Genomic DNA, 20,898 nt, shown 5'->3' on the forward strand with positions numbered 1-20,898 from the left:
GAAATTTGTGCCCCTAGCTCCAAACCCCACAACAGTACAGAATCAAATAAAATGGGTGTATGTGATATTTGTGATATTTGAATATCCATTGTGATAAAAGAACATCCATTATTTTATGCATATGTATTTCTGCCCCTTGCTCACAAAGATGGGAAGCCATCATCAGTAATGCTCAACCGTGATGGTTTTTCCCCCCCCAAGCTTTATTTCCTCCCGGAATGCAGAAATCCTCAGAAGCAGTTGATAGGCATCACTAAGGGGCTTCGTGAAAAAGAAAGGAACCGTCTGAAGTTCTAAAGAGGGAATATATTCATCTAAAGATGGGAAAAGAATGAGCTGGAGAGATAGTACAATGAGTAGGGTGCTTGCCTTGCACACGGCCAACCCGGGTTTGATCCCTGGCACCCTATGTGGCTGGTACCCTGCCAGCAGTGATTTCTGTCTGAGCACAGAGGCCAGATAAGCTTTGAGCACCACAGGGTGTGGCCCCCCCAAGCCAAAAAAACAAAAACAAGATAAGATGGTGAGAGAGGATCATTTTGAACAAATGCTGCAACTCTTACATTTGTATTATCTCATCTTTTGGACTTGCATGCCTTTGTATGTTTCATAAGATCAAAATGAATTAGCATATGAGTTCATGTACACGATGAATCAATAAATATGTCTTGAAGGCACTCATGCTTGAAAATATGAGTGATTTATGTGAAGGAAAATATCTAAGCTATTACTCTGAAAGTGTTGGACATTTTGATTGTGCTGTGATAAGCATTTTGAGCAACTCGAAACATAAAGGAAGTTAATAATTTTAAGTTCATCTTCCAAAGCCATAGCTAAAGAAAATGCTACTAAAGCAAAATATTGTGATGGAATCGCTATTAAGCCATTAAATTATTTTGTGGCTTAAATGGGCAATAAAGCTCTAAATATAAAGTTCAATTTCACATGTAAATTTTAGTATTCCTGAAAAGTTAATTAATGACCTATGTTTCCTGTATTAAGCATCTTAAATTTTTTTCTTAAATTTTATTTATTTATTTTGGTTTGGGGGCCACACCTGCCAGTGCTCAGAGCTTACTCTTGGCCTTGTGCTCAGGAATCACTCCTGGCAGGGCTCAGGGGACTGTATAGGATGCTGAATATCAAACCTAGGTCTACCTGCTGTACAATTCCTCCAGTCCCAAAGGATGCATTTTAAAGCCAAGGTTTATATTTACATTGAGCAATTTTTTGGAAAAAATGGAAGCATTTTTTTAAAATGTCCCGAGAGCACAATAAGTGAGAAGATGATAGAATTCTTAAAATATGGTAAAAAAAAAACCCCTATGATTGGTCTGCTAATTTAATTTTATTTTTATAAAATTAAAGTTGGTTCAAATAGCTTAACTAATTTGCTGAAAATCGATTTTAAATGTATTTATTATTTTCACAAATTAATGGCTGGGTAGATATTATACAGTAGACACTGAGTTATATTTAAAATATTTAGCAGTAATGTGTTATTTATCATTAATAATCCTTCATAGAGGATTATTATGAAGGGATTATAAAGTTCATTGCTAATCCTTTATAAAGTTTAACTGACCTAGTAAGCTGTTTGTTTTACTGACAGGTTTTGGAAGGTCAGCCAGTAAATATGTTGGTTACAACTGTGTTCGCAAAGGATCTTGATGAAGGAAATAATGCAGAAGTTATATATTCACTATCTTCAGGTAAAAATTACTATTCATAAAGGATTAAGAGCTCTAAGAATTTTCTCTGTGTCTCTCAACTACGTCCTCTGGGAAAATAGTTGTTTTTTTAAAATGACAGCAAATTACAAGCAAAATGCGTTTGTTACTGTCTAGGACCATCTAGGGTCATCTTTACTTTTATAAATAAAACATAAAAGTTTGATTTAAAAAGTGTAATATTTGGGGGCTGGAGTGATAGCACAGCGGGTAGGGCATTTGCCTTGCATGCGGCTGACCCAGGTTTGATTCCCAGCATCCCATATGGTCCCCTGAGCACCGCCGGGGGTAATTCCTGAGTGCAGAGCCAGGAGTGACCCCTGTGCACTGCTGGGTGTGACCCAAAAACAAGAAAATAAAAATAAAAAGTGTAATACTTATCTTTTTTGGGGGGTTTTGTTTGTTAGGGTACACCCAGCATTGTTTAGAGGATATTTCTGGCTCTGTGTTTGGTGATGTCTCCTAAAGGTACTGAGGGTCCATGTGATACCAAGATCTAATTCTCTATTGAGCCAACTCTTCAGAGGGCCCCAGTTTTAGGTACAAAATAACTGGGGCCAGAGTAATAACAGCAGCCACTTGCCTTGCATACAACTGATGTGGGTTTGATCCCAGCATCCCATATGATCCCTGAGGATCATCAGGAGTGATTCCTGAGTGCAAAGCCAGGAGTAACCTCTGAGCATTGCCAGGTGTGGCCCCAAATAAAAAAATAGATAATTAACTAAAATAAATGCAAAGTAACCACTCACCTCAAGTGAATAATTTTCAGTAATCTGAGTACAAATCTGCCTTAATCAAAATAAAGTGGAAGGTAGATGAAAAATGGAATTTTGTACAAAGAGGTATGATTATGAACATCAAGCATCCTCAAATCTCTATAAGAGCTGAATTATGAGGGAAGTAGTGTTTGGCTCTGCCTGGTGGTGCTTTTTCCTGGTTCTGTGCTTAGGTGTTATTTCTGGCAATGCCAGAACCACTATACTATCTCTCCTGTCCCAAGCACAGCATATTCTTAGTCACAGTAAACTATGCTTGGAAAATAACATAGATAGGCACATGTAGTTCCATAGGAACTTGATTGAGACAGGTTGACTTCTTTGCTTTTTTTTTTAGAATACGTATGCCTTAGATCTGATGACTAACTTTATTTAGTTGGAATTGTGTTTTATATTCTTTTAAAAGTTACATACTATCTTGTCATGTTTAACCTTAACACAGGAAAATAAGAGACAATGTTGTCCTACAGATAATTTAATTGCAGAAATTTAATTGTTTATACAGATGTCTCACAAGTTTTTTAGGTAAACCATTAGAATCACAAAAGATGAAAATTTTGGTCCTCGGATAGGATAATCCTTCCCTGTTCCTATATTCAGGGAGCAGATAGAACATGATGGTTGGAGTTAGCATGATTCGTGATTAATGTCTCTGCATGGCTAGTGTTCACAATACCCTAATAGCTCCTACCTGGTTCTTCCTGCAAAGAGGGTGAGGTGGGGGTGGGGGAAAGAAAGAAAGAAAGATGAAATTTCTCTGTTCTCTGAACATAGAAAAATTATCTGTGTTTAAATATCTAGATAGGTTTCCAAGTCTGCCTTCACTTTAACCAAGAGAACCATGAGTTGCACTGGGCATATATACTCTAGAACCTTCACTGCACTGGGGTACAGCAGGAGCCAATGGGCATTTATGTTTTTACTATCATCCTATTTTCCCTCAAGAGCAATCTTCAGATTGTATGTTTACAAATCTCCCCAAATTAGAATCATCTTTAGAAATGTAAGAAAGACTATTCCAGTGAACCACATTAAAAACCTCTATGTAAACCATTATAAATATGAATAAAAAAACATAAAAGTAACAAAATGAAAAGACAAAAAATGCTCCCATTGTCAAATTTTCAGTAGCTCAGAGATGCTCTGGTTGATGGTTCAGAGATATGAATCTGCATCCCATCCATATTTGGATACCCCTTCCCCAGGGGGATATCCTCCCCTGTTTCTGAGATCCTTCCATGTCTCTGTCTGTCTCTGTTGGGTTCCTGGTCCATTAGGTTCCAGCATAACATTTTCACAGAGCTCAAGGCAAATAAGATATAGTTAGATCAATTCTATTTTCTGCATTATAACTTAAAATGGATTTCTTAATTTTTTGCATTTGTTTATAGAAAACAGCTCTGATCACTTCAGGATTGATGCCAACAGTGGGGAAATAAGAACAGCCACTGTCCTCTCATTCAGTGATAGACCTTCCTACAGCATCACTGTACTTGCCCGTGACCAGGGGCTGCCTTCTCTGCAAGGACAAGCAGTTATTACTATTCAGGTAATCTTCCATCAGCACAGAAGCTGTCCCAAGAGTTTCCTTTGGTTTTTATACAAGTGTAGAGTGAAGACACATAAAGTGGAGGATATTGTGTTGAAACCCTGCCCCGCCACATAAGGGTCCAAAAGCAGGGTGGGGGGGTTGGTAACCTTGGGTGCAATTGAGGGTCTATCTCTGTTTGCTTGAAGAAGGTTGATTTCCAGCGGGCGGGGAGACAGTGGCAGGAAAGGACATGTGGCTGAACATTGCATGTATACATATGCCTTTAAATTCTCACTAAGAAATTACTAAGAACATATCATTGCTCGATTTGACATTTCCAGGTCTTGACGAGATATTTTACATTCATCATTATATGGACATTCTGCATGGCTTTATATCTGATTTACAAAAAGTGCCTTTTCTCTTCCTCTTTTCCTAATTGCGAGCATTTGATACATTTGTAGAAGAAATTTTAATAAACCATATTTTTGGTAATTATTTTTAAACCTAGAGAAATTCAAGTTTTATATTTTGATAATTTACTTTCATTTCAATGAGCAAATATGTTATGGAAAGCATTCATACTAGTGAAAATAACATCAACCAATCAATATCAATTTAAGTATGCAAAGCTATAGTGCTTTGTTTATGCATATGTAAAAATGATATTAATATTAGTATGTTATAAGGATATATATACAAATATACATGTAGAGATATATGAGAATTCATATGTAAGAATACATATTTAAATATACAAAATATTTTAAAACCCCAAGAGTTTTCAAATATATTATTTATCGATTAAGAATATGTAGACTAGGTGCTGGAGTGATAGCACAGTGGGTAAGGCATTTGCCTTGCACACGGCCAACCCGGGTTCAATTCCCAGCATTCCATATGGTCCCCTGAGCACCGCCAGGGGTAATTCCTGAGTGCAAAGCCAGGAATAACCCCTGTGCATAGCCAGTGTGACTCAAAAAGCAAAAAAAAAAAAAAAAGTAAAGGAAGAGAAGAAACCAAATCTCAAGTATCTTGTTTCAAGTAAACAATGACACATGACTATTTAATTTGGGGGGGAAGTGAAGAGTTGGGTCATATCCAGCCATACTTAAGGGTTATTCCTGGCTCTGTGTTCAGGTATCACTCCTCATAGTGCTCAAGGGACCATATGGGGTGCTGGGGATAGAAACTGAGTCGGCTGCATGTAAGGCAAGTGCTCTAGCCCCTACACATGATTATTTAAATGATCGCAGATGCTGTTTTGCATAGATTAGTTTCCAGGGTTTCTAGTTACTAGAAACTAACTATACCACTCTCTCACCCCAGTCATAAGACTACGGTTCAGCTTAACTATATAGCATGGCCTTGCTAAACTAATGGTTATTTTACACATTTCGCCACACTGGGAAACAGAAGATTCTATAGTTTCTTATCTCCTAGATATCATACAGCTTTCAGTATTCCAGAGGCATGCCAGAATTCTATAACATGAACAAATATTTCTTACTAATGAACAGATGGATATCACACAAAATAATGTCCTGCATACTGACTCATCTATTAAAAAGTACACCAAATTTGGGGCTGAAGCGATAGTATACTGGGTAGGGCATTTGCCTTGCACGCGGCTGACACAGGTTCAATTCCCAGCATCCCATAGGGTCTCCCGAGCACCGCCAGGGGTAATTCCTGAGTGCAGAGCCAGGAGTCAGCCCTGAGCATCCCTGGGGGTGACCCAAAAAGCCAAAAAAGTACACCAAATTATCAACTCCTTTTTATTCTGATTTCAGGTGATCCCACTGTCCCGAGGAAGAGCTCTCATTTCTCAGAATATTAGACATTTAGTTATCCCAGAAAACTTGAAACCTGCAAAACTAATGAGCTTGATAAAATCACCTGATCACCCTCATCGCCATCATAACAGAAAGATACATGTCAGCATCGCTGCTGAGGACAAGGATGGACACTTTGAAATTGACCACTTGACTGGAGACTTGTTCCTTTCCAAGGAACTCGATTATGAAACGGCGTCGCATTATCTTTTCAGGGTGCTGACTAAAGACCAGAGCAAAAATCCTCCCCTGACTAGCACCGTCTTCCTTAGCATTGATGTGGAAGATCAGAATGACCATTCCCCTTCTTTCCAAGAGGAGTTCGTTGTGACCAGTGTAGAAGAGAATGTTCCCGTGGGGACCGTCGTGCATGTCTTCCATGCCAGAGACGGGGACGGCAGCTTTCTGAACAGCAGGATACAGTACTCCATTGAATCCCACCCCCCTGGGATGAATCCATTTCTCATCCATCCCTCCTTTGGCACTTTAGTCACGGCCTCCCCCCTTGACAGAGAGCGAGTTCCGACTGTTGTCCTGACTGTGACGGCGTACGATCAGGCGGTCAACGTGACAGACCGGAGACAGAAATCGCTGCTCGCAAAGGTAGTGATTTTGGATGTGAATGACCACAGCCCCACTTTCACATCTTTCCCCCTCACCCACGTCAAAGAGGATGCTCCAGTGGGCTCCTTGGTGCACCACGTAACTGCTCAAGATCCAGATGAAGGGAGGAATGGAAGAGTCACCTACAGCATCGTCTCTGGGAATGAAAACATGACCTTTATGTTGGATGCATCATCAGGTACCATTTTTGTCACTGTCAGTTAAAAGTCAGGCCATTTGCTGGCATTTACTCTTTCCCCTTTCCTCGATAAAAATGATGGTGCTCCAGAGGCAGACACGTTAAAGAGAAATTTCTTATTTAAGATTTACTATGAGAATCTTGGAGGTTCAGAGAGCCAACCATAGTTGACCTGTTGGCTCACAGTGACTGCATTTTGCAGCTAGCTCAAATTTCATGGACTAAAGAGGCAGAAACTTCCCCCCACACACCATAGAGGGTCTCATAGAGCAGGGGGACACTTCCAAAAGTGAACCAAAGTTGAGCATGACTAATCAACAGCATTATTTTTATTTATTTATTTATTTATCTATTTACTTATTTATTTATTTATTTATCTATTTTTTGGTTTTTGGGTCACACCCGGCGATGCACAGGGGTTACTCCTGGCTCTGCACTCAGGAATGACTCCTGGCGGTGCTCGGGGGACCATATGGGATGCTGGGATTTGAACCCAGGTCGGCTGCGTGCAAGGCAAACGCCCTACCCACTGTGCTATCGCTCCAGCCCCCTATTTATTTATTTTTATTTAAAGAGCTGTGATTTACAAAGTTATTTATAGATGAGTGTTAAACATACAATATTCCAACACCAGTTCCACCACTAGCGTTAGCTTCCCCCCACCAGAGTTCCCATGCTCCCTCTAGGCCCCAGTCTCCTGTACCCCACCTGCCACCTTGACGGGCACCTTTCAAAGTTTGGTGATTGTAGTTTAGATCTCGTGTTGTCAGTGTTGTGGAGTCATGCTTTGGATATATGGCTATACCCCTTTCCCACATCACTGGTGTAACTGAGGCCTTTGACCCTTGACCTTCCATTACTTTTCTTTCTCATATTCTTCCCTCCCCCCTTGATTTTCTTCCATCTCTGTCCTTCTCTCTGTATTCTTGGGTCAAGGGTGATCTAGGCATCCCCCTTCTACTACATTACATTTTCTTGTCCAGTTATTCTATATACTACAAATAAATGAGATCATCCTGTCAACAGCATTATTTGAAGACTCTGGTATGGAAACTTTAAGATCCATTATACAGATATTTGAAAATAGATTGGTTTGCACAATTAAAACTTATGTCTCACACCAACTCTCAGGTTTTTGCAAAAATACTAATTTACCGTTAAGCACATGCAGAAATGTCACTATGTCACTTCATGCATCTTTTTTTAAAAAAAATTTTATTAGCGAATCACCGTGGGGTACAGTTACAAACTTATAAACTTTCATGTACTTCACACATATTGTTGTCACTATGTTTCCGGTTAGCATCCACTAAAATTTTGCTATAGTTTGATGGAAGATATGATATGTAAAATATTTCATTCTTGTGAAAATGTAAATGAACTTCCCTCAATCTTATTTTCAGAAGATATTGAGGAAATGGACTACCATCTTATTCTCTAAAAAGTAAAGTTGTTTCTGCATGAGCCTTAGAAAAACTCTCAGCTGTATACTCTTTGGCCCAGCTGTTAGTGAGTCCATTCTGTTATTTGGAATGGACTAAATGTGTAGGATTTGGAAGTCATGATTATAGTCTGGCTATATACCATTGGAAAAATTCATCAAAATATTTATTAAATCCTGTACATATGGTTCCATTCTGAGGTGTGCCTGAACACCACCTAAAGCCCATCTGACAGAGAGATAGTCCAGACCCAGATGCCGATTTCTGTTGGAGCTGTTTTCTCAGAGGACCTATTTCAACGATGCTTAAAATGTTTTCCAAGATGGTTAAGGAAGGCCTATTTCAGATTGTTAAAGAGCTTGCTAAAATTAGAATTGTGTCTCAGTAATATAGGAATCATGAATCTTGAAGAACTGCAGTGAACATTTCAGTTGAGATATTTTTTCGAAGACATAAAATGGTAATTGCTGAATGTATCCATATAAGATGGCCTATTTTCTCTCACATAGGACAGTAATTTTTTAATGGCTTTGTTTAGTATAAAATGACAAATAATTATTGAAAGCTTTTTTAAAATTCAAATCAGTAAACCTTTTTCACGTTGGAAGAAAAATTCTTATAGTATGAACATATGCCAAGAGAAGCAAAATGCAATCGTAAAAGATGTGGCAACTGGAACCATGTAACAACTATATGTGTGAAGATCTTAATACACTTTGCTTTTATGAATTATTTGCTTTAAAGGTAGCAGTATGAAAGCAGGTTCTATTTGTGAAGTTTACTGTCTGAGTTATACAGCATTTACTTTTATTTGTTAATAGAAAAATATCTTTTGAGAATAAGTATAAATAATAAAAAGTGTTTTTAATTTAAATTTATTTTTATAAAGTTGTTCACTATATTTGATTACATTTAATATTCAAACACCAATCCCACAAACATTACACCTTCCCACCACCATATTTTGAATGTTTCCCTACCAAGCCCCAAACCTTGCCCCCAAAGCAGAACCAAAATCATTTATCTTGTATTGCTTGTTATGAACATTCTGCTAAAAATGATCCAGAAAATGTTTCTTAGAGGTCAGTGTTGTATTTCACCCAGGAACCATTAAGCCCTTCTATAAGAGATTAGTAACATGTTGTTAAAGGTTGAGCCTTGTGTACACATATATATACATATATATGCTTATATATACTCATATATATAATATACATATAAGCATTCAGGTTGCCTTGAATGAAATAGCCTAGCAAGGGGTCTATCATTCGGTGCTCCTAAGTGTTTTTTTAAGACATAGCTATACTCATCTTTTTGTAGTATGGTCACTTGTAAACATGAAGTATCATTTGACATGAAGTTTTTATTGTTAGAATATAAAATACCTTTGTAAAATTAAGGCACTTGTGTTGGTAAATGATTTTGAATTCTCTTAGTAGATAATAGATAAGATGGAATACATTTGTATTTTCACTCAACAATAATATATATATGTATATATATATATACACATATACATGGTATATATGTATTGGGGGGAGGAGGCACACTCAGAAATAATATTGGTAGAGTTCTGGGCACCTCTGTGGTGCCTGGGATTGAACCAGGATCAGCTGCCTTCAAGAGAAGCACCTTACTTTATACACTATCACTCCAGCCCCTAAAGTGGGTTTAATAAGAAATCCATTTTAACCAAGAAGACTTCTGAATTTTTATCCAAGTAGGGAAGTGAAACATAGAATGAGCATGGCTTCCCTAAACAGTATTTATTGCATCCTGCATTTCTACCCTCACAACAGGCTTTCTAACTGTAGCTTATCCTTTGGATTATGAAGTAAGAACCCAACACATTCTGACTCTTCTGGCGGTGGATGACGGCGTCCCCACCCTTTCTTCATCCCAGACTCTGACCATCACTGTCCTCGACGTCAATGATGAGGCGCCCGTATTCAAGCAGCACCGGTATGAGGCGTCAGTTCACGAAAACCGAAATCCAGGGGAGTTTGTCACAAGGGTTGAAGCTACAGACAGAGATTCAGGTAATTAAAAAAATAATCTAGATGAAAATTAGGTAATGCACGCTAAAAGCAAAAAATGACATAATTGAAGCTAGTTATTACTCAGAACAGAAAATGTTGCAAGCTCTTTCAAATTTTTAATACCCAATTAGAAGACATAGATGTGCGCTTGTTGAGTGCACACACATACACACGTTTCTTTTATATAGCATTGTCTTTTTTATTAGTCTTGATTATTTATAGTATGTAGAATAATACATACTAATTAAAATTATCTATGATTCTTTGACTTGATAACAATTAGAGGGGTCCACATTGTTTTGTCAGTGTGACAGACTCTGTTGAGTACAAGAAGGGAGAGATTTTTTAATTTTCTTCTTGTATCACGTAGTGGGAGAGAGTGCCTGGGTTTGAATCTTAGAATTACCACTTATTTTAGCTGTGTGACTTTGAACCAGTTGCTGGTCTTCTCTGTTCCTCAGTCAGCTTATCTGAAAAGTGGGAATAATAATAGTGTCTAATTTATTGTTCTATTTTGATTATGAATGAGTTAATACATGCAAAGATCTGAGGTCAGTTTCTGGCACAATATGTGATCAACAAATGTTAACTTTCTTCATTACTAATATGACTATTGCTATTCATAACAAAAGTAAAAGGTTACCATGACTAAGAATCTCTGTTTATTAGTATTGCTTTTCAATATCACTGTAAATCCTTTTTTAATTTAAAGCTTAGTAAGTAAAAATATTCTGATTTTATTTTAAACAAAATAATTATAAAAGTAACAAGGAATCATTTAACTTTTAATAGCCATTTGTCATTAAACATGTGCCAAAATGTCCTGCACTGATACAAACAGTATAATAAAAGTCTTTTTATATTTTTAGTTCACATTTGTATATACCAGGTAGAAATGCAATATCATTATAATGATTTCTTTTCTTGTGAGTATTTGTTAATAGATATTTCTATAAAAGAGTAGTATCAACAATAATATTTTTCTCCTAAATGATACATGAAAGAGGTAAGAAAGGAACACATTTCCTTGATTTTTTTAAAAGCTGAGTAGCATATCATTTAGATGGTCTTCTTTTTTGGAAAACATCTTCTAATGAAATGCATTTTATATGGATTGGCATATGATAATGCACAATCTTTTCAAGAGCTGAAACTAAGTTTCTTTCTTTTGACCAGAGTGGGGCAGTGTGATCAAACAGTTTTTCTTAGCAAACTCGATTTTGCTCAGCCCAGCCTGAACTTGAAGCATTCATTGTGTAGATTCCTGCCGGGATGTGTTTAGGGTGAGAGAGGCTATGGAGAATCTACTCCAGTTGTGTGTTGCACATCAATTCCCGCTCCACGGTGCTCTTTCTGTGTGTCCTCTGGTGTAAGTGAGTAACACAGTGTTGTGGACCACGAAAGCCACTCCACAGCAGGGGCACATACGCTGAACTGGTGGTGATGTGCTGTGATTTAGTGTGGTCATATGTGAAATGCTTCTTCCCCTTGACCTGCCTGGAATTTTAGTCATTTCACATTTCAGAATGATTCCACTGAAAAGGTTTTTGCTGCTTTCATGTTTGAAGAGGAAGGTTAGAATTTATTTCTTCTTTTTAAAAAATGTAACAATTACCACGGACTGGAGCAATAGCACAGTGGGTAGGGTGTCTTTGCCTTGCACTCGGCCGACCTGGGTTCGAATCCTCTGTCTATCTCAGAGAGCCCGGCAAGTTACCGAGAGTATCCCGCCCCCACAGCAGAACCTGGCAATCTACCTGCAGCGTATTTGATATGCCAAAAACAGTAACAAGTCTCACAATGGAGACCTTACTGGTGCCTGCTCGACCAAATCATGAACAACGGGATGAGTGCAACAATGACCATGAATGTGCTTCTCATAGTCTGCAACCTGTTCCTTGGATTGAAAGTTCATTATTGTGGAGGTTTTGGGTTGTCAGACTAAGAATTTAGATGCAAACCTCTTGTTTTTCTTGGCTTTGTGCTTTGTGCATTTGAAATACATCTGAACGGCTTTGTGAGTCTCCTGTACTCTTGCTTATTTTGGAGAGTGTTGATTAAGCATGAGTTAAATATGAATTTGTGTGCATGCCTGTGTTTTTGGACATACTTCCCCTAATCTTTTTATTCATTTCACTTTTTTCGCCTGTCGGTTTACAACAATAAAAATATAAATGAAAAGTGATTATGCAAGAGCATTAAATGGCAAGACCAGGGTTTTCACATTGCTGGCATCACATTGGAATTTATGAATGGTTTACTTTATAGTACGTAGTTTTTAAAAATACTATACCATTACTTAATACTAGAGAGCTTGACATATGTTTTCTTGTGTTCTACAATGCAAGTTTTAAAAAATGCAAGCCCACAGTGGTGTTTTGGCATTCAAAACCCATGGGAATTAGAACACTCAATATTTATGATGTATGACTCACACAAGTTCTAACAGGAATTTGAGGGTTACTTTTTGGTATTAAAAGGTAAAAAATGACTACCAGGTTTTAACTCAGATATTAAAACTGCTCCAGCATTTGGCACCACCAACAAGAGCTCTATTGTTAGTAGAAAAAAAATCTACCCCAGGGCACCTCTCTCGTAGGTTCCTGGATGGAAAGGAAGTCCCAGCCCAAAGATTCACTTCTGGCGGACACATCAGTAGTGGTGATTCCAAAACAGGGCAGTAGGGCAGTAGGGTTTGACACCAAAATGTCAGCCAATGTATAGAATGAAGTCTCATTCTGTACTCTGCAATATATATATATATATACACACATATATATACATATATACACATATATACACACATATATATTTATATATATAAATATATAAATATATATATAAATATCCTCTCAAGGGCACAGGAGTTAAGGCACTTGCCCTACATGGAAATGAACCTGATAGGAATCCTTGCAACCACATATGGTCTCCCAAGTACTGCTAGGATTGATCCCTGAACACAAGAATAACCTGAGCACCTCAGATGCAAGGTGTGCCTTCCCCCTCAAAAAAAATTTAAAAAAGGAAAAGGGGCTCTTTATCTGAGTTTATCTTGAATGAAATCTACTTCTGAGTTCCTGGACAATTGTCTCTTGTGGGATATACAACTGAACTCCAAACATGGATGGAGGCAGACACAGGAACTTGCCAGCATTTCATCAACTTCATTGGATCTCTCATTGTAAGATGCTTCTAAATGAAGAAGTGTTAATATACGAAAATAAATATCAGAAGTAATGAAGTCGAGTAAGTGTTCCTTGGAATGTTTAATGTTTTAGTACTTTCATTAAGTACTTTAATTATAGAGGGAATTTTTATTCCATAGGAAACTGTAGAGTATCATTCCATACACCTTTAAAAGGAAATTTGCTTGAGCATATGCCAGAAAATAAAGACTAAAAATACTTAAAGTACTCAAATGTATGTCAGCTCATAAAAATAATTTACAGTTTGGCTACTCATTTTTTAAAAGTCAGCTATTTAATGGAAAGATAGTCTTGACTGAGAGAGGGACTCATCTCTTTCTTAAGTCAGTTGTCCAACAATTGGTCCTCTTGTGGCCTTTTATTTGTAGTTAATCATTGATTCAGCTGACTCTTACTCAAAAGAGCAATTAGCCATTCTTTGACTAACAAATTTGCCTTCAACTTTAGTTTCAACCCAACCCAGTATACGTAAGAAAGGTTTATTTTTCCTTAATTTGGATGGGGGACACGATGTACTGAGGATCAGACCCTTGACCTTCTACATGCCAGAAATTCACTCCAGCCCCTTGAACCATCACCCTTCAGCCCAGGTATACAAAGAAGCAGGTTAGGCTCATATTAATCTCACTTTTTGCCCCAATTCCAGAAACTTTTCACTTATCTCAGAATCTTTAAAGGAATTTAGGATTGGGCTAGACCATTTTCTGTTTCAATGCTTGAAGTCTTTGTTCTTCGGTCATGGAGCCTTGCCAGCAGCCACCCCAGCTGCCTTGCTTCCTGGAGCCACCAGAACTTGGTGTGCAATGCTTCTGCTGACACCTTAATGAGGTTTTCTTTGCCTTTTGCAATTGTCTGGTTGCCTTCTTTAGGTATACATTCTTAGAGATGATGTTCATACACCATCTCAAGTCTCTTGCAATATAAGGCAGAAAGACTCTGCTTTTCTTGTGAAACTAAAAGCTTTTTCCAAGTCAAATTTTTACTTGACTGCTTCTAATAGATAAAGATAAATAAGATATGGGTTTTCCCATGAATTGGCAAGGAGTTAGCAGTTGTATCTGCTATGCAGTGTGGGTCTGGCCTTCAGGGAGATTAATGTTAGCGCTCCCAGAGCAGCATTCTGGTTTTCTAATTATGACTTGAGTGTGATTTTTTTTTTGCTTAGCTTGTGATTTTCTTTAGTAATTTCCTAATACTAAGAGAAGTCAGTTAGGATGAAGGAACTACATCAAATGATAGAAATAATAAAATCTGAAGGTTTCTAAAAAGCCAGAAATATGGGTACAGTAATTAAAGATAATTGGATAATAACTGGAACTGGATAACATTTAGAAAATGTAAAAATCAGTTTCTACTTAAAAAGGTGCAGACAATTTCTGGATTTGAAATGTATCGAGAATTAAAAGTATAAAACATCTAAGTTGTATATATAAAAAAAGTATATATAAAAGTTTATATATACTTTTATATATAAAAGTATATAACATATAAGTCTTAAGAGAATATATGGTTCATTTAAAAATTATGAAATAAGTGAAAGAATTTATTTACAAAATAAAAATCCCCCAAATTGAAATGTGTTGTTTCCAATGAAAGTTTGATAAAAGTAAAGGCCATGCCTGTTAAATGGTGATGTTTTTTATTCTTGTTGATCTATCCAGAGGTGATAAGGTGATTTTTAAGTCTCCGACTACTATTGTGGTGCTAGTGATGTCCTCTTTAAAGTCTGTTAGGAGTTGTTTTAAGTATTTAGCTTGTCGCTATTTAGGTGTGTATACATTTAAGAGTGTGATTTCTTCCTGTTGTACATATCCCTTGATGAATAGAAAATGACCTTCACTGTCCCTTCTAATATTTTTCAATCTGAAATCTATGTTGTCGGATACTAGTATGGCCACCACAGCTTTTTTTGAGGGTGTTGTTTGCTTGCAGGATGGTTTTCCATCCTTTGACTTTGAGCCTTTGTTTGCTCTGACTGTTCAGGTGTGTTTCTTGTAGGCAGCAGAAAGTTGGGTTTAGTTTCCAAATCCATTTTGCCACTCTGTGTCTCTTGATTGGTGCATTTAGACCATTGACATTGAGAGAGATTATTGTCATGGGATTTTGTGCCATCTTTCTGTGGGGTTTGTTGTTCTTGTAGGATTTTTCCTTGTCTTATAGTAGCCCCGTTAGTCCTTCATTTAAGTTTGGTTTTGAGTCTATGAAGTACTCCTGAGCTGTTGCTTATTGGTGAAATAGTGTATGGTTCCTTCAAGTTTGAGTGAGAGTTTAGCCGGATAAAGTATTCTTGGTGAGGCATTCAATTCATCGAGATTTTTTCACTATATCCCACCATTGTCTTCAGGCTTGGAGAGTTTCCTCTGATAGGTCTGCTATAAATCTAAGGGGTGCTCCTTCGTATGTGGTTTCCTTCTTTGATCTTGCTGCTTGCAGTATTGTGTCTCTATCCGTGGCATCCATCATTCTGACTATGATATACCTTGGAGAATTTTTATTGGGGTCTCTTCTAGCTGGCACCCTTTGGGCTCCTTGGATCTGGATGCCCACATTCTCCAGCTCTGGGAATTTCTTAGCAATGATGTCTTTAACTGTGGTTTTTTCATTGGGATTAGTTCCCCGTGCTTCTGGTGCTCCAATGGTTCTTATGTTGTTCCTCTTGAGGTCATCCCCTAGGACTTTGATTCACCCTAGAGACATTTTGAGTCTTTTGCTATTATTTGTTGTTGCCTGTAAGCTTTTTTGCAGCTCATCTTCAAGCTCACTGATTCTGTCCTTGGCTGTAACCATTCTACTGCTGAGGGCACCTACTGAGTTTTTTATTTCATCTACCAATTCCTTTATTTGCGTAACATCTGTTCGTAGCTTTGAATTTCTGCTCTCATTTCTTCCTGTATTTTCTTGGTGGTCTGTTCTAATGCTGCATTCATATCCTCCCTTAATTTATTGATTGTCTGTTCCATGGTTGTTCACGATTTCCTCTCTGAATTCTTTATCTGAGAGGAGGTCGTATCTGTGGGTAACCCCTGTTGAGACTTCTGAAATCTTTTCTTTATTCTCTCCTGGTGGTGTGGATTTTCCCTGTTTCCTCATGTTGTTATTGGACTATAGAGGTGGAACCTTCCAGTTCTCTATTCCTATTCCCTCTTGCTGCCAGAGGGGATTCTGGATGAGCTAAGTCAATGATGGTAGCCTTTCTTCCCTTCTAGAATAGTTCCTTACTCTCAGGAGCTCTTCCTCATTTATGTAAGGCCTCTAGTGAAGACTTGAGGCTATGATCTCTTTATGAAGCTTCTTGTATTCACTGACAGTTTTTGTGAAATTAGGACAGGCTAATGGACTATTGGCATATAGTGATCGAGATGGCCAGGGTGTTCTTCAAAGAAATAGGTTATACAGATTGTGACCTAAGTGTGCAGTGCAGGGAGGGGAAAAATAACTTCGGCCTTGTTATTGGCCACCCACCCCACAGGAGGCCACGCTCTTTTTGAGGCCACGACCCCTGACGTAGAGGACATGAACCTATTGGCCAATTGGAGCAGAAACCAGGGTGGTGAGGGAGAAGGGGAGGGGCGGGGGCTTCGGGGACCCCAGGCCTGTCAGGGCCAGCACAAGAGTTCCTTCAGGCCAGGCGGGTGGGACTGAGGGCAGTCCCAGATACCTGGTTGGGGGAGTGGTGAGTTAGGGCTGCAAGTGGAGAAGATTGGTGATGTTTTTTAAAGGTAACACTTTACCTGGCATCTGATGGTGCTAAATGTTTAGAAAGAGGGAACGTAGATAGAAGAGGGTACTTTGCCATTTTTATAAAATAACTAATAGACAGAAAACAGATATTGACACTCTAGGATTTTTAGAGGTCTTATCTTTTGTAGTGTAGATTGTGTGATTATATGTGATTAAATACTCACTTGTCTTAATAAAGGAGTTTTTGTGTAATATTATGCCTAATTATTGAATGAAATGTTTGGGTGACTTTTAACTTTTACATATTAAGTAAGTGGTTAATATTAAAATTTTTCTTAAGAATACTAAAATACCAAGGCTTGGGCACGAATACAAGGCCAGAGTAGGACATACTATAATCCACTATACTGTACTGGGTTGAAAATTTATTTTATGATAGACAAAATGGAGTATAGGAATAAGCAATGAAGGAAGGAATATAGTGCTTGTCTTACTATGCTAATGGAGAGTGTTCTTTAAAACAATAGGATAAAAAAAGGATAGTGTCTCATCTTTCAAAAAGTGTAAAATCATAATGCTGAATTAATGTTATACTTTTTAAATTTGTTTTTATCATTACTGCAGTCTCTTTTTAAAAATTTTATTGAATCACTGTGAGATAGTTAAAAGCTTTCATGTTTGGGTTACAATCACACAATGGTCAAACACCCATCCCTCCACCAGTGCACATTCCCCGCCACCAATATCTCCACCTCCCCTGCCTCCATGGCAGACAATATACTTTTATTAAATTATAAAATAATATACTATAAGATGCATAAAACAGCTAAGATGTTTAATGTAATATAATCTATATATCTAGATTCTTGTCAATTAGGAACATTGTAAAATGAAAGGAACTTGTGTATAATGTAAATAAACTTGTGTAAAATGTAAATAAACTACAATGGCATTGAATAAACTCATTAAAGATAATGGTGAAATAACTAGTGTGGAAATGAAGTGATACTTTTCTCAGGGGAGAAATGAAACCACAAAAAAATGTGGGAAGAATTATTTGCAAAATGCATAACATTGTACTATATTTCTTACTCCATGTAGGAGACTGACTACACAAAATTAGATCAAAATATGCATAGAAGCAACTCTGTGCACTCACATTCTATACTGAGACACTTAGAAACTACAATATCTGAATACAAGTTTCAAATAAGGGGCCACTCTGTAGAAGTGGTGACTTGCAAGCTTATGCTGATGTCATTAAAACACAATCAAGGGTGCTAGGAGGTGTAATTAGTAATATGCTGTAGGGTTGCACTCATAAGAATTTTTTTATGGGAGGGAAAAAATCTTAAGCATTCACTGTGGGGAAGTCTCATAAGACTTTTGAAAATCAAGTATCGCAGCCCATGAGGCTTTTATTTAGCAAGAACAGCTAAAAAAAAGTCTTTTTGTTTTGATTTTTTTAAAAACCTTACATTGAAGGTTATTTATGCACCTTGCCTTTTTTTTTTCTTTCATCACTAGCCTAATATAGGCAGAGAAAGAATAATGAAACACACAAATGGAGTCTTAAGGGATCATTACTAAGTTTTTCTTTATATTTCCCTCCCCCAAGGAATCAATGCCCAGCTTCAGTTTGAAATCATGCCGGGTGCTTCATTTGAACTGTTCCAGATAAACCCTGACACTGGAGAGGTCGTGACAACCGCAGCCCTTGACAGAGAAGCTCAAGAAGTCTTCACCTTTCGAGGTAAGCCATCACTTGACCATGCTTTCGAAGGCCATGGAATCTTACTCTTCAGTAGGATGTCTTTAAGTCAAAGTGATTGGCAGCAGAGAGATATAATGCAACAGATGAGAGCTCATGGGAGATTTGAATTTGATCCCTGGCACCTCTAGTTCCCTGAGCACCACTGGGAGTGACCCTCGGGGGCTGAGCCAGAAGCACTGCTGGGTAGTACCCTGAGCGCTGCTGGGTAGTACTCCAAAGCAAAAACAATAAAAAAGAATAGTAAACAAAATAAGGTCTGATTGAACTCTTGCTACCCAGTGGGTTGGTCTGATGCTGTGTGATGCAAGGGCCAGACATATGAACGAGCAGCTACCATCTGTGTTCTCTTCGCTTCTTGTCAGTACTTGTACAAGACGGGGGAATCCCTTCATTATCCGCCACCACAACAATTCTCTGTACTGTGGAAGATGAAAACGATCACACACCGAACATTACTGCCCCTGTCCATGACATTGAGGTTCTGGAAAACCAAGAGCCAGCGCTTGTCTACACCGTTTGGGCCTCTGATAAGGATGCTGGCAACAATGGCGTTGTCCGGTATTATATACTGGGTAAGTACTTGGTCTATGGGATTTTCAACCAGGAGACCGACTGAGAGATCCACCCTTTGGTAGTCCCTCTCTGTTGGGGACCTAGTGCAGTGTTGACCGAAGTCAGGCCCAGTGAGAACTGACTGGTGTGTGACTTTTCTCCCCACCCTCCCCCATAGCCTCTCTACTTGCGCACTCTCCTTCAAATTTGTTAAACATTTGCAATCAGGGGCCAGAAAGATAGTGTTGCCGGTAAGGTTCTCACCTAGAAGCCAACCCTGTTCTATCTTTGGTACCACATACAGTCAGGCACCATACCAGGCATGATCCCTGAGCATAGAGCCAGCCAGGAATACGCTCTGAGCACAGCTGGGTGCCCTCCCTTCCTAAAAAAAAGATATCCCACAAAATTCTACTATCAACTCTTCTGATCTTTTTGATATTAGTATTAGATGAGGTACAGATAGAATGAATAGTTTTTGTTCCATGCTTTTTACTTCTTTGGGATCACTTGTTCTTTTGAGAAGGCAAGACTTTGGGAAATGAAAAGCACAAGAAGATACACAATCCCCAGCTCCTGAGTATGAGTGACACATATCACCAGATCCCAAAAGTCAAGGTTTCTGGGAACTGCATAAGATAACTGAATGTATTGCACCTTTTAATCAAAGACAGATGGACTGCTGGCAGGATAGTGTCAGCCAGAGAGAGCTACAGATTATTTACCTTAAAAAATTGACTCTCATTGTTTATCAAGGTGCATATTTACCTTTACAAAGTGTTTTTTGCAGTTTACCAGGGTGCACATAGAATGATGCAAATTGGGGGTTGGGGCAACGATTCCTAGACTGTGTTCACTAAAGAGGAGCTGTTTTAATGCTGGTAAAAATAGTGTTGAAACTAATTCCTGGAAGTGACACCTCTCTGTTTCCTAAAAATGCTGTAGATAAGCCATGCTTTCTATATATGTCCATTTTGCTCCAAGTGAGAATAGCTTTATTACCTTTCTTCTTAATAGTTAAAAATGTCATGTAATTGTTGTGGGATATATGTATTTGTTACAAGTAAAAGTATGTTGGTGCTGGAGAAGTATACAAGGGTTATAGCTTGCAACACAGACACTGAGAGGTCATCATGTTTGGTCCATTATCTACTTTCGGCATGCTATAATGCCCCAAAGTAGAGAGAGAGTATGGGGAATATTGTCTGCCATAGAGGCAGGGGGAGGGTGGGAAAGGGGGGGTATACTAGGGATATTGGTGGTGGGGAATGTGCACTTGTGGAGGGATGGGTGTTTGATCATTGTGAGATTGTAACCCAAACATGAAAGCTTGTAACTATCTCATGGTGGTTCAATAAAATTTAATTTTTTTAAAAAAAAGAAGTATACAAATATTAAGAAACTTGTTTTGCATGCAGCCTACCCTAATTCAAATCAAATATACAGAGTCTCTCAAAAACTACAAAGAGTGGACCATGAGCACAGAGCCAGGAGTGACCCCTGAAGTGGGGAGTACCCCTAGCAAGT

General features: G+C 38.2%; 1 protein-coding gene and 1 non-coding gene across 2 annotated transcripts in view; both read left to right on the forward strand.

Annotated features, from left to right (window-relative positions):
- DCHS2 (dachsous cadherin-related 2) overlaps positions 1–20,898 on the forward strand; it is a 275,427-nt gene that overhangs the window by 176,705 nt on the left and 77,824 nt on the right. Inside the window, exons 7-12 of the mRNA XM_055144802.1 lie at positions 1,613–1,712; positions 3,901–4,058; positions 5,834–6,677; positions 9,919–10,158; positions 18,664–18,798; positions 19,182–19,391. Of these exons, the coding sequence (XP_055000777.1) occupies positions 1,613–1,712; positions 3,901–4,058; positions 5,834–6,677; positions 9,919–10,158; positions 18,664–18,798; positions 19,182–19,391 (1,687 nt within the window). The remainder of the gene's footprint in view (positions 1–1,612; positions 1,713–3,900; positions 4,059–5,833; positions 6,678–9,918; positions 10,159–18,663; positions 18,799–19,181; positions 19,392–20,898) is intronic.
- On the forward strand, positions 3,071–3,205 carry LOC129406650 (U8 small nucleolar RNA). The gene has a single exon (XR_008631130.1). It is a non-coding gene; the product is annotated as a U8 small nucleolar RNA (small nucleolar RNA).

This window comes from Sorex araneus, chromosome 7 (genome assembly GCF_027595985.1).
Source record: "Sorex araneus isolate mSorAra2 chromosome 7, mSorAra2.pri, whole genome shotgun sequence".
NCBI classification, from domain to species: Eukaryota; Metazoa; Chordata; class Mammalia; order Eulipotyphla; family Soricidae; genus Sorex; species Sorex araneus.